The following is a 22153-nucleotide window of genomic DNA, read 5'->3' on the forward strand; positions in this document are numbered from 1 at the left end:
CTTCTCCCATTCTGTTGGTTGCCTTTTAGTTTTGCTGATTGTTTCCTTTGCTGTGCAGAAGCTTTTTATCTTGATGAGGTCCCAATAGTTCATTTTTGCTTTTGTTTCCCTCGCCTATGGAGATGTGCCAACTAACAAGTTGCTGCAGCCATGGTCAAAGAGGTTGTTGCCTGTTTTCTCCTCTAGGATTTTGATGGTTTGCTGTCTTACATTTAGGTTTTATCCATTCTGAGTTTGTTTTTGTATATGGTGTAAGAAAGTGGTCCAAGCTGATTCTTCTGCATGTTGCTGTCCAATTTCTCAACACCATTTGTTGAAGAGGACTGTCTTTTTTTCCATTGGATATTCTTTCCTGCTTTGTCAAAGATTAGTTGGGCATGCATTTGTGGGTCCATTTCTGGGTTCTCTATTCTGTTCCATTGACCTATGTGTCTGTTTTTGTGCCAGTTCCATACTGTCTTGATGATAACAGCTTTGTAATATAACTTGAAGTCTGGAACTGTGATGCCTCCAGACTTGGTTTTCTTTTTCAGAATTGCTTTGGCTATTCGGGGTCTTTTCTGATTCCATACAAATTTTAGGATTGTTTGTTCTAGCTCTGTGAAGAATGCTCGTGTTATTTTAATAGGGATTGCATTGAATATGTAGGTTGCTTTGGGTAGTGTTGACATTTAACAATATTCTTCCAATCCATGAGCATGGAATGTTTTTCCATTTTTTTGTGTCTTCTTCAATTTGTTTCATAAGCTTTCTATGGTTTTTAGTGTATAGATTTTTCACTTCTTTGTTAGGTTTATTCCTAGGTATTTTATGGGTTTTGGTGCAATTGTAAATGGAATTAATTCCTTGATTTCTCTTTCTGCTGCTTCATTATTGGTATATAGAAATGCAACTGATTTCTGTACATTCATTTTATATCCTGCAACTCTGCCAAATTCATGTATCAGTTCTGGCAGTTTTTTGGTGGAGTCTTTTGGGTTTTCCACATAGAGTATCATGTTGTCTGTGAATACTGAAAGTTTGATTTCCTCCTTGCTGACTTGGATGCCTTTTGTTTCTTTGTGTTGTCTGATTGCTGAGGCTAGGACTTCCAACACCAAGTTGAATAACAGTGGTGAGAGTGGACATCCTTGTTGTGTTCTTGGCCTTAGCGGGAAGCTCTCAGTTTTTCCCCATTGAGGATGATATTAGCAATGGGTCTTTCATATATGGCCTTTATGATCTTGAAGTATGATCCTTCTATCCCTACTTTCTTAAGGGTTTTTATCAAGAAAAGATGCTGTATTTTGTCAAATGCTTTTTCTGCCACAATTCAAAATGTTTTTAAATGTCCTCGTGATTTACTCTTTGGCTAATGAGTTACTTAAAAGTATGTTCTTTAATTTGTAAATATTTGGGAAATTTTCTAGATATTTTTCTCTAATTCATGTCTGGTTTAAATATGCTCTAGTCAGAGATATATTTAGTAAAATTTCAGTTCCTTTAAGTTTCGTAAGATTTTTTTTATGGTTCAGAATAATCTATTTTGTTGAATGTGCATTTGAAATGAGTGAGCATTCAACTGTTTGTTTTAATTCCTTAAATGTGTTAAAATAGGTTGTTAATGTTGTTCAAGTTATCTATATTGTTATTGATTTTTGCCTCAAGTATTTTGAATCTCTGTTATTAGGTACATACACAGGATTCTTTTGTCTTTTTGCTGAATTGGACTTTTTATCATTGATATCCCTCTTTATTCTTGCTACTGTGTCATTTGTCTGATATTAATAGAGGCAACTTAGATTTTTTGGATTATTTTTTGCATGGTATAGCTTTCCCATTGATCTCCTTTTTATTAATTTTAAATTTACATTTAATTGATGCCTTTTCCCATCATTTATTTTTGACTTTTTTAAAAAAACTAACTTTAAATTTGGAATAATTTTAGATTTACAGAAAAGTTGCTGTATACCCTCATTCAATTTTGCCTAATGTTAACGTCTTTTATACCATGGCACAGTTGTCAAAACTAAGAAACCATCATTGGTACATTACTATTAACTAAATGCCAGTCTTCATTCAGATTCACTAGTTTTTACAGTGTCCTTTTAGTGTTCCAAGATCTGATCAGGGTATCATGGTGTCTTTAGTCAACAAATCTCCTTAGTCTCCTCTAGTCTGAGATAGTTTTTCATTTTGTCTTTATTTTTCATCACAATAATAATTTTGAGGAGTACTAGTCAGGTATTTTGTAGAATTTCCTCAGTTTGGCTTTCTATGATGTTTTTTTTCATGATTAGACCGAGTTATGGGTTTTTAGGTAGAACACTACAGATAATGACGTTCTCTCCTCATCACATCATATCAGAGGACATAAACTATCAACATAACTTATTATTGGTGATATTAACCCTGGGCATTTGGTTAAGGTAGGACTTTCCAGGTTTCTCAACTGTAAATTTTCTATTTTTCCCCTTTCTATACTCTGTTATTTGGGTATGAGTCAGTAAATCCAGTCCACATTCAAGGGAGGGAGAATTAAGCTACACCTCCTCTATGGAGGAACAAGTACTTATATGTTATTAGGGATTCTTTTATAAGGAAGATTTTTCACTTCTCTTCCTCCTTCTATTTTATCCTTTTTCTGTCATTAAATTTAAAATGAGTTGTTTGTATACCACATATAGTTGAATCTTGCTTATTTATCCAATCTGACAATCTGTGTCTTTTAATTGGTGTATTTAGACCATTCACATTTAATATACAGGCAGTAGTACTTACTTTGCACTGTTTCAGTATGCCCAAATTTATTACCACAGTTTAATTAAATACCAGTCTCCTGAAAACATGGTCCAAATCCAGTTACTACGGTATATTAACTGTGAGTAATTACATAAAGCACAAACTTTACTCTAGATCTTTGTTCCAAAAATCACTATATAATGACAGATGCATATCATGATTAGAAACCAATACTGTCACATCTATCATTGTCTGTCAGTGATTGGTCACTGTATATCTATTTTTGAATTCACATACAGACTGCAAAGAATATGGTAGTATTGCCTTCTTGTCTCAGTGATAAAGCCACATGGGTTTTTACAAAAATGGATAATTAAAAGACAGAATTGGTGGGGCGCCTAGATGGCTCAGTCAGTTAAGTGTCTGACTCTGGATTTTGGCTCAGGTCATGATCTCATAGTTTGTGAGATCAAGCCCTGCATCAGGCTCCAAGCTGACAGTGTGAATCCTACTTGGGATTCTCTCTCTCCCTCTCTCTTTGTCCCTCCCCCATTCTCTCTCTCTCTCAAAATAAACAAATAAAACACTTTAAAAAAAGAATGGGCTAACGGTTGAAAGTGTAGCAAAGGGACAAAAGTGGATAGTGCTGAAAATGAAATGGAAATCAATTGTAAGTAGAATGGTAGAAGAAATAAGTGATTGTGAGAATGTGACACTGCCACCATTCAAAAGACTCTAGTAATGCAGCCAGAAGCACTTAGTTAAGGTTAATTTTTGACAAAGATGAGGAAAGTGGTTGTGATGATTAGAACGAATATGTTCCAGAGGATGTGATTCCAGAAAATTGTTTTACATTAAAAGATCTCAGAGTGGGAAAAAAGAACTCAGAGATATTTCTTAATATTAAAAAGGCAAAGAATAAAATTTTGGAATCTGGGCATATAGTAGGCATACAAATATATGCATTGATTTTTTGTTTCATTTGGCTCTTGGTATATATACTGGAACACACTGAACTTTAATACTTAAAGTCAGGGGTTTTCAAACTATGGTCCAGAGGTATAATCTATCCTGTGGTCTGATTTTGTACGGTCCTTAAGCTAAGAATGGTTTTTATATTTTTTAAGGGTTGCAAACAAAACAGAACAAAACAAAACAAAAAAAGAAGAATACATTACAGAAACTGTATGTGGTATGCAATGCTTATAATATATTTCCTATCTGGTCCTTTCTAGAGAAACTGTGCACTCCTGCTTAAATCATTGTGCACTTAATTCTTTTGGTGAGAAAATACATTCCCTCTGTAAAGGAGTAAATTATAAGTATGTGTAATAGGAACAAAAAAATGATAGAATAAATGGGCAAAAAATTAACAGAGACATAAATTTGAGTAACATAATTAATGGACCTAATTGAATATATTCAGAATACACTACCTAACAAATAAAAAATGCACGTTCACCTAAGTTGATCACATGGTAGGGTCATAAATAACTCAGATTTCAAATAATTGAAAGCATGCAGTGTGTGTTCTCTAAACAGTGGGATTAGGTTGGAAATCAGTAATAAAAAATATAACTAGAAAGTACTGAAATCTATACACTTCTAAATATTCCATGGGTCAAAGAAGAAATTAGAAATATTTTAAATTAAATGATAATGAAAATATGATATAACAAACAAGGCTTTTTTCTGGCTACGATAGTGCTTTGTGTGAAATTCATAACCTTCAATTTTTATATCAGAAACAAATAACAGTTGAAAACTAGTGACCTAAGTATATTACCAATAAGTTTTTTTAAAAGGGAAAATTAAACCCCAAAAAAGTAAATAGAAGGAAGAAATAATAAAAATAAGAGCAGATGACAATTAAATAGAAAATATAGCAGAAAGGATCAATAGCGTCATAATTTGATTCTTTAAAAATTACTATAAAATTGATAAACTGGAGAGGTTGATTAACAAAAAAGAGAAAGGCAGAAGTAACCATCAGGAATGAAAACACATCATCACAGATCCTACAGATACTACAAAAATAATTAGAGGATATTGTAAATAATTTCATTCCAGTAAATTTGAGATTTTAGATGAAATGGACAAATTTCTTGGACAAAGTTAATTTATTAAACCAACCCAGACAAAAGAGATTATCAAAATAGTCCTGTTAAAGAAATTAAACCTAAAAATATAAATACACCCCCAAAGAAAACCACAGATGCAAATAGTTGCACTGACAAATTCTTCCAAACATTTAGGAAAGAAATAATACCAATTTTATCCAAACTCTTCCAGAGAATATAAAAAGATAGCAGTCACTTATTGAGGCAAGACTACCTTTGATACTAAAGCAAAAGGAAAACATAAAGGAAAGGAAAATTTAGGCCAGCCTTACAGAGGAACAAAATGGTAAAATATTAGCAAATGAAATCAAATAATACATAACCAAGGTGTTCTCACCACCAATTTGGCTTGCTCCTCAAATGCATAAGAAATAAATAGGTGTCAGAGGAACCAGCTAAAACATTTAAATAAGAACCAGAGTCTCATGGCATAATACCGAAAATGTCAAAGTTCCTATTGAAAGTCATTCACCATACCAAGAACCAGGAAGACCTCAAACTAAATTAAAAAGACAATGAATAGATTCCAACACCAAGATGACAGAGATCTTAGAATTATTGGACAGAATCTTTAAAGAAGACATCATAAAAATGCTTCCACAAACAATTAAAAAATCATCTGAAACAAATTAAAAAATATAAAATCTCAGCCAAGAAACAGAAAGTTTCCACACATACAAAGATAGAACATATAATGAGAAAAAAATTAAAATTTTGGAACTGAAAAATACAAGTACAAAATCATCTAAGTACAAAATTCAGTGGATGGCTCAACAACAGAATGAAGGGGGAGACAGGAATCAATGATGTACTAGGTAGAAAATAGAAATTACCCAGTTTGGGGACACCTGGGTGGCCCAGTCGGTTAGGCTTCCGACTTCAGCTCAGGTCATGTTCTCAAGGTTTGTGAGTTCCATCCCCTCATTGGGCTCTGTGATGACAGCTCAGAGCCTGGAGCCTGCTTTGGATTCTGTGTCTCCCTCTCTCTCTGCCCCCACTCTGCTCACGCTCTCTCTCTGTCTCTCAAAAATGAATAAATGTTAAAAAAAAATTTTTTTTTAAACCTGGAACCAGAAAAAGTTCTTGAAGTCAGCAAGAGAAAAACAAGATCTTTCCAGGGGGAAAACAATTCAAATGACAGTGGATTTCTCATCAGGAACCATGGAGCCCCAAAAGAAGTGGCACGACTTGTGTTTTAAGTACTGAAAGAAAATCACACTGTCAACCCAGAATCCTATATTTAGTGAAAGAATCCTTTAAAAATAAAGAGGGAAATCAAGACATTCTAAGATGAAGAAAAATGAAGATAATTTTTCACTAGTATACCAACTCTAAAGAATAGCTAAAGAACATTGTCTAAATAGAAGGAATTGATAAAGAAAGAATCTTGACATCAGGAAGGAAGAAAGAACATGATAAGCAAAAATATAGGTAAACAGTAGATTTTCCTTTCCCTCTTGAATTTTCTAAATTATATTTGATGGTTGAACAAAAATTCTAACACTATTTGATGTCCATTCTAAATGTATGTAGAGGAAATAAACAAACAATCACCATCAGATCCAGCAATTATACTCCTGGGCCTTATCCCAAGGAAATGAAAACATATATCATAAAAAAAAACTTGTACACAAATATTTCTAGCAGCTGTTCATAGTAGCCCCAAATGTCATAGTAGCCCCAAACTGGAACAACAACCCACATATCCTTCAATAGGTGAGTGGTTTTAACAGCTGTGGTACATTCATGTTATGGAGTACTAGTCAGCAATAACAAGAACAAACTATTGATATAAGCAACACTCTGGATGAATCTCCCAAGAACTATGCTGAGTGACAAAAGCCAATCCCAAAAGAGTACACAAGGCATGATTCCATTTATCTAACATACTTGAAATGATCTAATTATAGAAATTGAGAACAGACTGTTGTCAGCAGGGATTATTGAAGGGATGTGGGCAGGAGGGGAGTAGGTGTAGGTGTAGGAGTAGAAAGACAACCCATTAAAAATTTTTTTTTAAATGTTTATCTTCAAGACAGAGAGAAAGACAGAGTGTGAGCAGGGGACGGGCAGAGAGAGAGGGAGACATAGAATTCAAAGCAGGCTCCAGGCTCTGAGCTATCAGCACAGAGCCCGCTGCAGGGGTTGAACCCATGAACAATGAGATCATGATCTGAGCCAAAGTTGATGCTCACCAACTGAGCCACCCAGGCTCCCAAGACAACCCATTTTTTAAAAAATATAGGTTAAAATCTTGAATCACTTTTTAAAAGAAGATACTCAAATGACCAATACATATACCAGAAAAACTCTGCTCAACTTTATTGGTCATCAGGGAAATGAAGATTAAACCCACAAAGAGATGCCACAACAAACTCATCAGGATGGCTAAATTCTAAAAAGAAACAAAACTGAAATCAAATGTTGATAAAGATATATATTATCTGGAATTCTCATGTACTGCTAGTAGGAAAATAAATCAGCATAATCATGTTGGAAAATCATTTGGCAATATCTACTAAAGCTGAGCATATGTATACCCTATGAAGCAATTCTACTTTTTGATATGTATCCAACAGAAATGCATATATATGTACATTAAAGACATGTACAAGAATGTTCCTAGTAGTATTATTCCTAATGGCCCTATACTATAAACCACTGAAATTCCCATCAACAGTAGAATGAATACAAAATTGGGCACACTCATACATAATTCATTCATACATTTATACATATTTATCCTCAATGCCTCTCTTTCCTTCCTATCCATCATCCAGCCCTCATGGCTCACCTCCAAATTTCTACCTGGATTTGTTCACTTCTCTTCAAATCCTCTGATACTTCCTCAAATCCACCATCATTTCTCACCTCGTTTACCAAAACAGCCTTTAACTAGTCTTCTTGCTCCCCTATGATTCATCATCTGTAAAGCAGTCAGAATGGTCTTATTAAAGTATAAATCAGATCACTTCATCCTCTTGTTTAAACCTTTCATTGGGTTTTCATTGGAGTTATGATTAAATCCAGCTCTTCATCATGGTTTGAAAGGCAGCTGTGCTGGTTCTGCTATAGTCAAAGATGTTTACAAAGAAAGATCTTAAAATACATTACTTGGTTTAAACAAATAAGAGTTTGAAAGGAAGACACAAAAGTTGAAAGGAAGACAGTCCCAGGTTGGCAGGGCAGCTCTGCCAAACTCAGAGGTGCCACACAGAGTTCTATCTCTGGCTCTTATGTGCTTGCCATCACATCTGCCTCCCACCTAGCCAGAGAAGGGAAAGGAAAGGCAGAAGCCCAGAAGTTTCCCTTCCCAGAAGGGACTCAGCAATTCTACTTTTTGATATGTATCCAACAGAAATGCATATATATGTACATTAAAAGACATGTACGAGAATGTTATAGTAGTAGTATTCCTAATGGCCAGAACTTTCCCTTCCCACTTCTGCTTCCATCTTCTTGTCCAGAACCTGGTCACATGGCACACCTAGCCGAAAGGAAGCCTGGGAAATGTAGTCTTTAGCTAACCCTGACATGTGCCCCCCATGACTCCGTTATTGTGGAAGTAGAGAAGAATGAATATTGAGGACAACTCATAGTCTCTGTTCCAGCCTGCAGCATGTCATCCTCTCTACTTCTCCAGTCTCACCTCCTCCCTCTCTCTCTCTCTCTCTCTTTCTGGCTTTTGGCTCTCTAGCCACACTAGCCTTGCTCATTCCCTCCTTAGTCCTTAGGCCCTTGTATCTGTGCTGGCCTATATCTGAAATACTTTCCCCCAGATCTTTACATTAGTGGCTTCTGATCATTTGTACCTTCAACTCAAGCCTTGTACATCTTCTGAGAGGCATTTCCTGACCCTCTCCTCTCAAGCAAAAATAACCACCTCCCTTTCCACTCTCATTCATGTTGTTTTATTTCTTGCTTATCACTAGCTTAAATTCTCATTTTACTCACCTGCTTATTATCTGTATTTCTCATTGGAATGTAAGCACCATGGGGACAGAAAGGTTGTCTGACTATTCTCTGTTGGGTCGCCAGCACTTAAATGCTACTTTTGATAAAGCAAGCACTTGACAAACATTTGTTGAACAGATGAATTAGTTTAGCCCAAACCTCTTCATTTCCAAACTGGGAAAGCTGGGGCCTGGAGAAAGTAATTGTCTTGTCTGAGGTTCTGCAACTAGTTAGTAGACTCCCAGATGGGCACTTTTCTCGAACACCCTATTTCATCCAGGCTCTTCTTTGAAGTCTGTAATCTCACCCTGCCTCTATCATTCCTCTGCCCAACTGTAGCACTAGACGTTAACATCCACTGGGTTTTTATGCTATGCTTCTTTGTATTTTTTTATCTTGTTCTGTCTTGTTTTCCCAACCAAGCTGCAGGCCTCTGGAAAAAACCAACCTTCTGACACACAGACAATAGGCCCTGCGTAGGTATGTGACAAAGAGACTGAAGTTACTTTATTCAGCCACGTGAGACTCACAACTGTTACAACTTTCATGTCTTATTATTTGAAGATAAAAGTTGGATATTGGAAGACTAGATTTTGGTGGGGGGTAATTCCTGTGTATCCGCAACTAAGCATACAGGCAAGATTGTCTTACCAGCAGGAGGAATCTTATGTGCTTCATCAAAATTATGCAGAAGAGCTGCTCTAGGTGCAATGGGTGGATTCTGAAAGGTAATCCTTGCTGTTGGTGGAATCAGTCCTCGTTCTATCATACTTAAAATTCCTGGAAAGGAAGGTTAGAAGAATATGGTTTTAATGCCAAGTGTTTCCACAACGTCTGAGCTCCATCAATTTCAGAAGTGTAACTTACTCTATTCATCTTCTTATTTGTGAGAGTACATCTAGTGCCTTCATCCTCTGCATGGAAAAACAGCTACGGTACACATTCATTTAAGCCATTAATTCTAACCCAAGGAAAAAAATGGCATTTCCAATAATGCCAATATGAAATAAACTTGTATTATGATAATTTCATTTTAAGGTAGAAATATCATTTCAGGGCACACTAAGCTTCTTTATATGTAACATTTTTCAATTATTGATAATCTTGTTACTCTTTTTTTAAAATTCGGAAAATCAAGTACACGGTCATCATAACCATAGAGATGTTTTTTACTGAAAGAAAAAAATCTATGTGCTTAAAACTATTCCGCTGTTGTGACAATGAGTCAGATTTTATAAAAGAAAAGTTATTTTTAGACATTACTCATGTCACCAGAAGATGTGATCACCCAAATAGATTAATTTAGTGTAACTGAGCAGCATGGTTAGTATTAATGCAACTAATTTACAATACTTAGAACTCCTACTATGTCAGCATGGCTGGTCCCAGGGCTTTTTAAGGACAGGAGACTGTTAACTAAATAAACAAATGAATGAATCAATGAATAATTGAGCAAAGCCTTCTAGCAGGGACAATACTTTCATTAAGATGGATCTGTTGTATTGAAACCAGAAACCCAGAAACCCAGGGAGTATGTGAAATGAACTTGTGACAGGGCTTCAGCTTCTTGTTGCTTTCGTGTAACAGGAAGGAAAGTAAAGGAACCGTAGGTCTCAAGGAAATCCTCGTCCGCAAGCTGTGTACCAAGCTGGACTAAGTTGGGAAGTTGGCACACACCCTAAGAAGAACAAGTATTGTTTCCATTTGCCTTAGTCCCTCGATGACCATGCTATGTTGTTAAGTCTAGTGTTAAGGAATCAGAGGAATGGTCGCCGAGGGGTTGTGGAGCAGAAGACTTCCCTCATAAACCAATGAATCCAAAGAGAACTCTTTAGTTTGCTTACTGAAGAGTATTTTGGGGGAGAGTTTGTATTAAAAATGAATATTCCTGGGCCCTCTCCTGGGTCTGCCTAAACCTCCGAATCCAGGGCCTGGGATTCTGTATTATTGAAGACTCTAGGACATACTTAATGTGTCCTGAAGTTTGAGATCCAGTAGAATTGGGGCCCCAGTAATCCACATGTTCAGTAAGCATGCCAGGTCAATCTTTTGTACTTTAAAAATTTAAGAAGTGCGAATCCAGAGTACAACTCTTTAAGCCCCTTTTGAAATTAGGACTTCAGGTTTTAATTTTTATAGCACTGGATTTAACCACTTTAAAATGTTAAGGCTAATTCTGTGTCCTCAACGAATATTTTCCACCTTTAAATATCAAATCCCGTTTCCAAGAACTATGCCTGACTTGCAGATGTGAAAAACAGAGCTCCTTCTAATTCAATATATTTTCATTACCAAACTCAGAGGGAAACCCAGCGAATGTGATTATAACCTTTGCTTTAGTACTGGTTGGAGCGATTCACTTAATCTTAGATAAACACATGTGTGTACATTTAGCATTGGAAGGAAGAAGTTAAGACTTTGGAATAAGCAAAAGAGACTGGGTATTTTTTTATCCTAATGCTGGAACCTCTGGAGATTATCTGGCCCTATAATCACATTTGTTTCCAATTGTCTATTTTCTAGAGATTAAGGGTAATTTATGGAAAACTGAAAGCAATGCATATATTTCTTGTTTATACACATGCAAATAACCCCCCCCCCCAAAGTCAGTTGTGTGTCTATTTGCAAATTATTTCAGTATGCTTGATTTGTAAAGATATCTGTTGTTTGGATTCTCCTTTGAACCAGTTGTAACATTTTACTGATGTTCTCATTAATCGATGAGGTGAATAAACCTTGGATGTTTTCATTTTATAGTTGTATAAGAGTCATAGTTTTACTTTAAAATATATATCCTTTGGGCGCCTGGGTGGCTCAGTCAGTAAGCATCTGACTTCGGCTCAGGTCATGATCTCATGACTTGGGTTAGAGCCCCACATCGGGCTCTGTGCTGACAGCTCAGAGCCTGGAGCCTGCTTTGGATTCTGTGTCTCCCTCTCTCTCTCTGCCTCTCCCTTGCTCATACTCTGTCTCTCTCTCTCTCAAAAAATAAATAAATATTAAAATGTATATATATATATATATATATAGATATATATATATATCCCTCCCTAATAATTTTGGAGACTTCAGCAAGATGAGCAAAAGATTCACCTGAAATTGCCAGACATGGTGCACCTCACAGGAACAACGCCAGGCATGTATTTTCTTAGCACCTGTGGGTGAATTCAAAGTGGCAATAGAACCTTACTGAGTGCTTTTCTAATTTTAGTATTACTCCCTACAAAATTTTTTGTTTTGTTTATCTCTTAGGTTCATTTATGGCTAAGTAATTTCCCTTCTTGGTAGCTCTAGAGACTGAGAATTTGGTGATCTCCATAAATGGATTAATGTCTTATAGAGATCTAATTCCCCATTGAGTGAGAGACAATAGAGAATACAGTTTGTAGTCTTCTGTTTGTCCACTTGTGTGTTTTGAGCTCAGACCAACTAGGAATGCCATGCCTACAGAGAAGGAGAATAACTGTTTGGTATCTGGACCAGCAAGTGTGTTTCTGTGTTTATTTTTCCTCTGTAGCTGAAATTATAGAATTGAAGCTATAAGTCCTGTCTGTATCTGTATGTCTGTGTTTACATAATTCAGGAAAGTCTTTATTTCTCATTGTGAATGTAGAATTTTTCCTGTCTCCAGATGGTATTAATAAATTAGACTGTAATGTCTCAAATTAAACGAGCTCTGTTCAGATCGACTTACAAAGAGAAGTAAGTGCATATGTAAACTGAATATTCTTAAAATTTCTAGAAAATAGGGAAATCAAACCTCTAATACTTTAAATGTGCTCCCCCTCATCTCTCAAATTCAGAAACTCTCATTGAGCTCCTTACTTTTCATGGCAAGATAGTTATTTGCATAATTTCAGTAAAAATCTGTTCTCCTTTTACTAAGATATCATTGGAAAAAATCACTTCTGCAACCAAGACTTTGCCTGAAATTTCATATTTAAGAATGATACCTTATTAATCATGAATGACAAGTAACTTTTAAAGAACTGAAGTTGACCGTATGGAGCCAGTGCTTCCAAAGCCTTCCAAAAAGACTGGCCTGGTACATGGCTTATAGGTTTTCCATCCTTACAGGTTTGGTAGAAGGTCATGTCCTGGCAGGCCCAAGAAGTTTAGGATATTGGAGCACCTCTAGAAGAGAGGAATTTACCCACATTTACAAATCCTATTAGTTGAAATGTGGCAGGCAGAGTTTCTTGGGCTTGATTTCCTAGCCTTAAGATAGCACATAATAGAGTATTTAAAAAGCTTAATCTGGGGCACCTGGGTGGCACAGTCGGTTAAGCGGTCCGACTTCAGCAGGTCACGATCTCGCGGTCCGTGAATTCGAGCCCCGCGTCAGGCTCTGGGCTGATGGCTCAGAGCCTGGAGCCTGTTTCCGATTCTGTGTCTCCCTCTCTCTGTGCCCCTCCCCCGTTCATGCTCTGTCTCTCTCTGTCCCAAAAATAAATAAAACGTTGAAAAAAAAAATTAAAAAAAAAAAAGTTTAATCTGAGATTCCTTATGAAAACTTTCAGCAGAGCAAACCTAAGATGGGCCTAGATGAGAATTAATATCTTGTTGCACATGTATAAATAATCAGGACAAACCTAATGAGACCAGACTTATTTTTTGAATTTTTTGTTGAGATCATTAAAAAAAAATTTTTTTTAACATTTATTACTGATAGACAGAGAGAGCCAGAGCATGAGCAGGGGAGGGGCAGAGAAAGGAGGAGACACAGAATCCGAAGCAGGCTCCAGGCTCTGAGCTGTCTGCACAGAGCCCGATGTGGGGCTCGAACTCACAAACTGTGAGATATGACCTGAGCTGAAGTTGGACGCTTAACTGACTGAGCCACCCAGGCTCCCCTTGTTGAGATCATTTTGATCAAAATGGTAGAAGACTGGGGCGCCTGGGTGGCCTAGTTGGTTAAGCATCAGACTCTTGACTTCAGTTCAGGTCGTGGTCTTATGGTTTGTGAGATTGAGCCCTGCTTCAGTCTCTATCCTGAAAGCGTGGAGCCTGCTTGGGATTCTCTCTCTCCCTTTCTCTTTGCCCTCTGCCACTCTTGTTCTCTCTCTCTCTCTCTCTCTCTCTCTCTCTAAAATAAACTTTAAAAAAAATGGTGGAAGACTATAGGAATATTTTTGTTTAAGTTTTGGAATAAGCAAAAGAGATTACTGGATATCTTTCGAATGGAATGCTGTAGCCTCTAGGGGTTATCTGGACCTAATCTTTGACTGAGCTATTTCATAACTCAGTAGAGATTAAGGTTAATTTGTAAAAACAAACACAAAACAAAGCTAATACTAATGCAAATGCAAATAATTCTTATCTATAAACTTGAAAATAAATGTCTCTGGTGAAGAGACACTCTTCCTTCCCATAGAAAAGTCAATTTTGCATCTATTTGCAAATTTATTTTAATATTTCTGATCTACAAATGTGTGTTCTTTGGATTCTCTTTAAATCAGTGTGATATCCTACAGATCTCTCTTTTAATCAAAGAGTTAAATAAATAAAATCTTTGACATGTGTTCATTTTAAATTTGTATGAGATCCATGATTTTACCTATTTTGGGAAATTGTCCCTTAACACCATTGCCTCATTAAACTTTCATAACACTCTTACTTTCTTATTGAATGGATTAGAGATTAGAAGTTCATTCATTGAACCAATATTTGTTAAGTGCCTATTAGGTGTCGGAGCTGCAGATGCAGTGGTGAGCCAGAGAGAACTTATAGAGCTTCTAAGAGGGATAAAGACATTAAATAAATTCACAAATAAACACATAATTACAAATCGTGGTCATCTATGAAGGAAAGGCAGATGCTTAAGGAAGTGACTTTCGAGGCAGAGATACAGGCACTTGAGAAGGCCCGTGTGAAAATGTGCTTGGCCTGATGAGGACCAGAAGGAAGGCCCATGCGATGGGAGCATAGAGAAAGTCCAGGTCAGGCCTGCCCTATTTGTAGAGTTTGGAGTGGATTCTAAGACCAGAGAGCAACTTGCTTGAGGTCACACACAGCCTGAAGTTTAGTTTGTGTACTGTGAGTCTTATAGTCTTCTTTTTTAAAATTTTTTAATGTTTATTTATTTTTGAGAGAGAGAAAGAGACAGAGCAAGTGGGGGAGGGGCAGGGAGAGGGAGACACAGAATCTAAAGCAGGCTCCAGGCTCTGAGCTGTCAGCACAGAGCCCGACGCGGGCTCGAACTCATAAACCAAGAGATCAAGTTGGACTCTTGATCTCTTGAGCTGAAATTGGACTCTTAACCAACTGAGCCACCCAGGCGCCCCCAAGACTTAATTCTTAACCATAAAACAAACAAACAACAACTACTTTATTTCTTTTCTGGATTATAGCAAGAGAGTTCAAGAAGAAGTTGGGAAGTCCATCCTGCATTTTTCCGAGACAACTCTCTCTTCTGGATGTTGTTAATCTTTTCACCTCATGCTGGACATGTGCGGATCTGAGGTGAAGCTTAAATGGCAGGTAAGGACATTGGGAATATGTACAAAACTAGACACTGTGTCTACATTTTCATGGCTTGTGCTTTCCTGACACTTACGTTACCTTGCACAGCACCATACATATGTAAGCACTCAATAAATATATGTTGATTAATTGGTTGATTAATTACAAATATTATGGAACGCCAGATGTTCTTGGTAGATAACTGAGGGATGAAAATGTGTTTTTTTTTCTGGACCAAGTTGCCATGGTTCTAGATTCACTTTTGTCTTGCAGCAATTTTTCATTATGTCTATTGCTAAAGTGGACATTGATTCATTGGTTTATTGATTTATTGATTCACTCATTCACTATTTCAGTCATCCTAATTTGATCAAGGAAGAACATAATATGGTACTAAAGCAAGAACTCTGCTGGAGTATTCTGTATTCATAGGTAGTAAATATGTAAAGTAAGTAAAATCATGTATCATAAAGATTGCTGAACAATAATGGTTTATAACTAGAAAAGTAACAGTTATGGTTGTGAGCTTCACACATTAATGGACTTATAATGATGCTGGGTTCTTTTGGGTTCTGCTGTTCCTCCACCAACAGGTCAGTAGATGAGCAGACAAGACAGAGAACTTCAAAACTCCAAGGACCAAGAGAACTCTCGGGAACCAACTTTAGTCCAAAATATTCCAGACAACAGATAGAAAGTGATACAGGAATAATTAAAGACCGTATCACTTGGTTTTATTTGAGATACAAAAGGGGATCCACTTAGGCATTTTTAATACTTCAGCTAATTAAATTAAGTAGCAGAGAGAAGTAGAGAGGATGATATTTACAACACTCAGTCCTTATTCATTCACTTACTCTTTCACTTACTTATTCGTTCAACCAACAGGTAGGGTCTCGAAAATGCTAGAAATGGTTCTAGACACTGGGGATACTGAGATGAAGATGATGTGACCTTTTGTTTAAAAAACTAGAAATCTGTTCCATGTAGGGCTCTGTGCTGGGCGTGGAGCCTGATTAAGATTTCTCTCTCCCTCTCCCTCTGCCCCTCTCCAAACTCCATGTGCGTGCGTGTGCTCTCTATCTCTCAAAAAAAAAAAAAAAAAACAATTCTAAAAACCAGAAATCCACTGGATTCACGAACACTAGAATTTAGACTAAGACATGCATGGCTGAAATGCCAATTACATTAATTCTGGCTTCATATTTTTGCATAATAGTATATTGAAATAAAATTTTTAAATGCTACCAGAATAGCATCAGAAACTATCTGCTCAGAAGACTGAAAAATTCTAACAATACCGTATAAACACAATAATAATTTTAACACACAGTAACACCAACATCTGAATCAATATGAAATTCATAGAATGATGGGTTTTTGAGGTGAAAGAGACTCTAGTTATTGTTTAGCCCAACCTTCTGATTTATGGAGGAGGAAACTCAGGCCAGAGTAAGGACCTGACTTGTCTAAGGACACCTAGAAGAAATACTGGCTGAGCCCAAATTCAAACTCAGGTGCCCCCATCCCACCTCAATGCTCTTTCCTGTACATTCCTAAGCACATAAAATGGTCATTGAATCACTAACCTTTCCTGGCTTCCGTTTGTAAGACTGGTATGGGGGTGAAATAGGGATTTCTGTGATGAAGAAGCTGGGAGAACGGTGAGGTTGGATATGGTAGACCTTTTATTAACTTCTGAACCTTCACCTAGATGATGAAAAAATTTGTTTTCAGCAGGCATTTTGCTTTCAAAATGAACACAGTTTTTCTTCTTGTAAACAATAAATAAGATTATGAATAGTTTTCATTAAGTTTTAATAAAGTAGCAATAGCAGCTCCAATTTTATTGCCCATGAATACCCTGTGCTACTGTCTACTGTCAGGAGTTTGTGTAATTTAAAATAGTTAATTAAATCCAATTAACATGTTGTGATTTCCACTATGCAAAGTCACTAGAGTAGTTAATAAAGGAACTCTTAAGATTTTGTTCAGTTTTAATGACTACGATATAAAAGTACTAAATCTTGACAGAAGAGGTTTTGAATACAGCAAAGTTTTGTACAGGCAAAATCCTCAGGAAATACATATTAGAGTTTTGAGAGTAAAAAAACAAACAAAAAAAAAAACAACAAAAAAAATGAGCAAACTGGGAGAATTTAAAGACAAATGTATCAGTCAACATTAACAGGTTAAAAATGAACTTTGAGTGGATTCTTGAACATTTCAGAGAGAGTTAAAGACTTGATGTCTAGATCAGTTACAGTAGATGATTACCTTTTCTAAAGTCATTAAATGCTTTATTATAGTCATGAAATATGAATTCTTTCTATTAAATGGTTTCTAGCTTTTAAAGGACTATATGTATTCATATAATCACATTTAATGGTATAGCTCAAGTATACTATTTTTACCTTTATTATAAGACATTATGAATTACCTGGGTGCTCTCAGCAGGGAAGATGCAACTGTTTGGTATTTATTATAGGCTGATTTAAATTTTCCAAACATTAATTAATTTGCATAACTTCTAAAGGAACTAGGTAACAATTTGCTATTTGACTCATAAAGAACCAAGACAGAAAGGTTAGTAGATTTGTTTAAGGTTACACAGTATACTAGAAATACACAGATTATTCAAGTTTAAGATTCATCTGATTTTACATTAGTGAAATTTGCCATTGGACTCAGTTGTACCATACCTTGTTTTGCTCATCAAGGTTGAGGAAAACAAAAGGGAAATTTCATGAAGATTGGAGGTTGGGGGGAGAAAATCACTTTCCAAAATAAATATCTATTGGCTGAAAAATGTCTGTGTGAACAAAGGTGTTAGGCTCCCACTGCCAGGATGCGGGGCTTAAGGGAAACTGTAAGCAGCTACCAGACTGTGAACACCAAACGTTTGGTAAGCAGAGTTTAAAATGACTATGATTAGGGTTTAAAATTTTTTTAGTGTTTATTTATTTATTTGTTTGTTTGTTTAGAGAGGGAAAGTGGGGGAGGGGCAGAGAGAGAAGAAGAGAGAGCATTGCAAGTAGGCTTGAAAGCCTGATTGTGGGTCTTGAACTCCCGAACTGTAATATCATGACCTGAGCCAAAATCAAGAGTCTGAGGCTTAACTGGCTGAGCCACCCAGGCACCCCTATAAGTAGGGTTGTTTGGTTTTTTTTAACAGGAAGAGTAGGCTGTCAGGGCAATCTTCCTTCCAGGTGAGTTGGAGGAGGAAAGGAGAGTGCCATGGGCGTTGCCTCAATGACAGCGAGGGCTCATGTGCACGTGGTATTATTCTGGAACTTCCATCTTGCCCATCCACCTTGTTCTCGTTCTCATCCTCAGCTCTCCTTGACCCACCACACCTCCAGACATGAGTAGCCTCCAGGATTTCCTAATCAGGGAGGCTGAGCTAATCACCCAAAGTATGGTACCCCAGACAAGGCCTGTGTATAGCTGATTTTCAGTAGCAGAGATGGAAGGGTCTCCACTTGTCTGATTGATATCAGGGTCATGGAGGCAAAGGTAAATTGGAGGAAGAAAGAAAGATTCCACTTAAATAAAATTGTCAAGCATTGTGAAGATGTAAAATACAGGTTTGGCAGTTTCAGAGCATAGAGCATCATTTATCTGGATTTTCTGAAAGCCTTTGACAAAGTACACCTGACAACCTGCTCTTGAAAGCCAAAGTCACAGGATCCGACATAAAAACACCAAGGGTGGAAGGCAGATGATATTCAGATTCTGCCAGGCAGTCAGCACATTCATAATGCTTTCTTTAATGGTTTCAATTGCATAGATCTCAACGATGTAAAAGCCAGACCCAAGGGTTGTGTGTGTGTATGTGTGTGTGTGTGTGTGTGTGTGTGTGTGTGTGTGTGTGTGTAGGGGCATGGAGAAGAAGGTTACACTGGAGGTTGACATCCTTTCAAGATTACAGAAATAAATCCCAGGAACAGTGTCGCTGGGTGGGGAACATAAGCCCACTCTACGGCCACATTCCCATGGTAAGGATAACCACTTTACATTAGCTTGTTTGGAGGCAGAAGGCATGTAATGACCTTCAGCATTTACTGAGCACTTACTACCTAACACTAATTTTAATACAATCAGCATTAAGTTTCACCAGGAATGGAAAAGCTAAGGGCAATGGGAGTGCAGAAGAGGGAGTAATTAACTCTGCCTGCTGGCATTGCAGAAGACTTTGGAACACCAACCCGAGCTGTATATTAGAATCACTCAGGGAGCTTTTCAGAAATACTGCTTCCTAGGGGCTCCTGGATGGCTCAGCTGGTTAAGTGTCTGACTCTCGGTTTCGGTTCAGGTCATGATCTCTCATTTGTGGATTCGAGCCCCATATCAGGCTTTCTGCTGTCAGTGCGGAGCCTGCTTCAGATCCTCTATCCCCTTCGCTTTCTGCCCCTCCCTCCTCTCCCTCTCTCTCTCAAAAATAAATAAACATTAAAAATTTTTTTAATTAAAAGAAAGAAAGAAATCCTGCTGCCTGGGCCCCAACTCTGGGCAAATAAATCCAAGTAGCTGGACTGGAGCCTCGGCCTTGGTATTTTTTTATCAAGCCCCCAGGTGATTCTGATGTGCAGTCAAGGTTGTGATATTTAAATTGTGTCTTAAGAGAAGCATTGAATTATATCACGTGGAGAAGAGGCTGCAATTACAGGGGGAAAGAATGGTGGCAACGAAGTAGAATCGCATACAGACATATGAAGATTTCACGGACGGCGAGGAGCTCAGTGTGGCTGGAGTATGGTGTGTGTGCCAGAAGGGTAGGGTGGGGGACGAGCATGCAATGGTGGGTTGAGATTAATGCAAATTAAAGAAACCAGCTTCATGAATGTGCTGATTGCCTAACAGAAGTCAAATTTCCTCTGCTTCTGGCTTCTCCTTTACATGCTTTACATTTTAGGCTGGAAATGGTATGGACTATCCTATATATAGAACAATGTTCCCTATATCTGGTACTTCATTGCTATTTCCCAAACTCTGTCGTTTTATGCCTAAACCTGCTATAATAGCTTTTTCAAAATTTAAAAGATATGGAAAAGCTTAAAAAAGAAAATAGCAATCATATTCCTGCCAGCCAGAATTAATCATTGTTAATATCTTGGTATATTTGCTTCTGGTGTTTTCAAATAGAAAAACCATTCTATTTTATTATTCTGGTAAAAATGATATATACTCATTATAAAGATTCCAATTAATGTAGAAAAACACAAAGATGAAAGTTTAAGAAACCATGCCAAATATCGTTAGGTGATCCATTATCCCTGACATCTTTGGAATGATTAATATATCATCTTATAAAAATAGGATTTATATTACATTATTAAACTTAATTTTTGACATGAATTTAATAGGAGGGGGAAGGCTGAATTAAACCCAACAAATTATTAAACCTCAAATCAATATTTCTTTACCACAAGATTCCTGTGAGTTGAAAAGATTCCTCTGCACAGAGGTAGCATAGACAATGAGTAGCATAGACAATATGTAAACAAATGGGTTGGGCTGTGTTCTTATAAAACTTTATGTACAAAATAGGTGGTCAGCTCTCAGGCAGTAACTTGTAGATACCTATCCCGTAGTTAAATAAAGGTGATTATGAAAACCTTTAGATTTTTAAAAATCATGTTTTTAAAAAATGTTATTTATTTTGAGAGGGAGAAAAAGAGACGGAGGGGCAGAGAGAGAGGGAGAGAGACAATCCCAAGCAGTCTCTGTGCTGTCAGTGCAGAGCCTGACTCGGGGCTTGATCTCATGAACCATGAGATCATGACCTGAGCCAAAATCAAGAGTCGGATACCTAACCGACTGAGCCACCCCAGCGCCCCCAAAGTCGTGTTTGAAATTTGAATAACATATCCCATCTTCAAAAGATGAGAGCATTAGAACTATCTTGCTACTGGCATCCCCTCTCCCTCACCTTCCAATGTTTTATTATTATTTTACATTGCCCAGATTTATAATATCCACATTCTGTTTTGAAACCACAATTGCTGGGATTGTTTAGCATCCATTCTACACATAAATGGATCCAGCACCACCAACAGTCCTTTGTTATGGCTTCTCTATGCTTGAGTTACTTACTTTGATTGGTTGTTTAATCGCCTGCCTTTGGTTATCAAGCAGTTCTTTCTAACAAGTGTTCATGGGTAGTTACACTTGAATTACACCTGGGGTCATCCTTTTTTTTTTTTTTTTTTTCTCAAAACTTTGCAGACACTGACACATTGTCTTCTACCATGAATATTGTGAAATCTGATGCCGGCTTAATTCATCCTTCACCCCTTGTCAGTGATTTTTCTTTCCGCCTGCATGTCTGAAACATTCTGTGTTTTTGAAGTTCAGGTGCTTAACTAGAAAACCTTTATTCCGTAACACTCAAAATCAAATTTTCCTGGGATTCAGTGCTTTCTTTCCACCTGTAGATTTAGTTCTTTCTTCATCTCTGGAAAATTTTCTTCCAACATATCATTGGCTATGTCTTCCCTTTTGCTGGGTTCTCTCTCAGAGATACCAAGTGTCATTAAGCGTTGGCTCATCTTTACCTTTCATGTTGTGGTTCCTAATGATTCATTTCTCTCCTGGTTCATTTTAGAATAAAACACCCTGATTTTAGCTGAGCATATGGCTATCCAGTCGCAGACTACATTTTCCAGTGTGGCTAAGTGTGGACATGTGACCAAAATCAGACCAGTAAGACGTAGGCAGCGGTGGTACGTGTAACCTCTGGGCCATCTCCTTAGAATGCCTACCCTGGACTATCTTTATCGTTCCTATGGGCTGAAAGTGTAGAGAGGAGCCAGCTTCAACCACTGGAACGAGAGTGTCTGTAACCACAGGAACGAGATGATACAGCCTCCAGAAAGAAGGAAGCAGAGTCATCC

The 22153-nt window shown here is 37.2% G+C and overlaps 1 protein-coding gene across 1 annotated transcript in view; it reads right to left on the reverse strand.

The window, feature by feature from the left end:
- IQCH (IQ motif containing H) overlaps positions 1-16988 on the reverse strand; it is a 147180-nt gene extending 130192 nt beyond the window's left edge. Inside the window, 2 exon segments of the mRNA XM_032593614.1 lie at positions 9447-9575; positions 16847-16988. Of these exon segments, the coding sequence (XP_032449505.1) occupies positions 9447-9564 (118 nt within the window). The 5' untranslated portion in view covers positions 9565-9575; positions 16847-16988.
- Between the last annotated feature and the right edge of the window lie 5165 nt (positions 16989-22153).

The sequence above is a fragment of the Lynx canadensis genome, chromosome B3, assembly GCF_007474595.2.
Source record: "Lynx canadensis isolate LIC74 chromosome B3, mLynCan4.pri.v2, whole genome shotgun sequence".
Lineage (NCBI taxonomy): Eukaryota > Metazoa > Chordata > Mammalia > Carnivora > Felidae > Lynx > Lynx canadensis.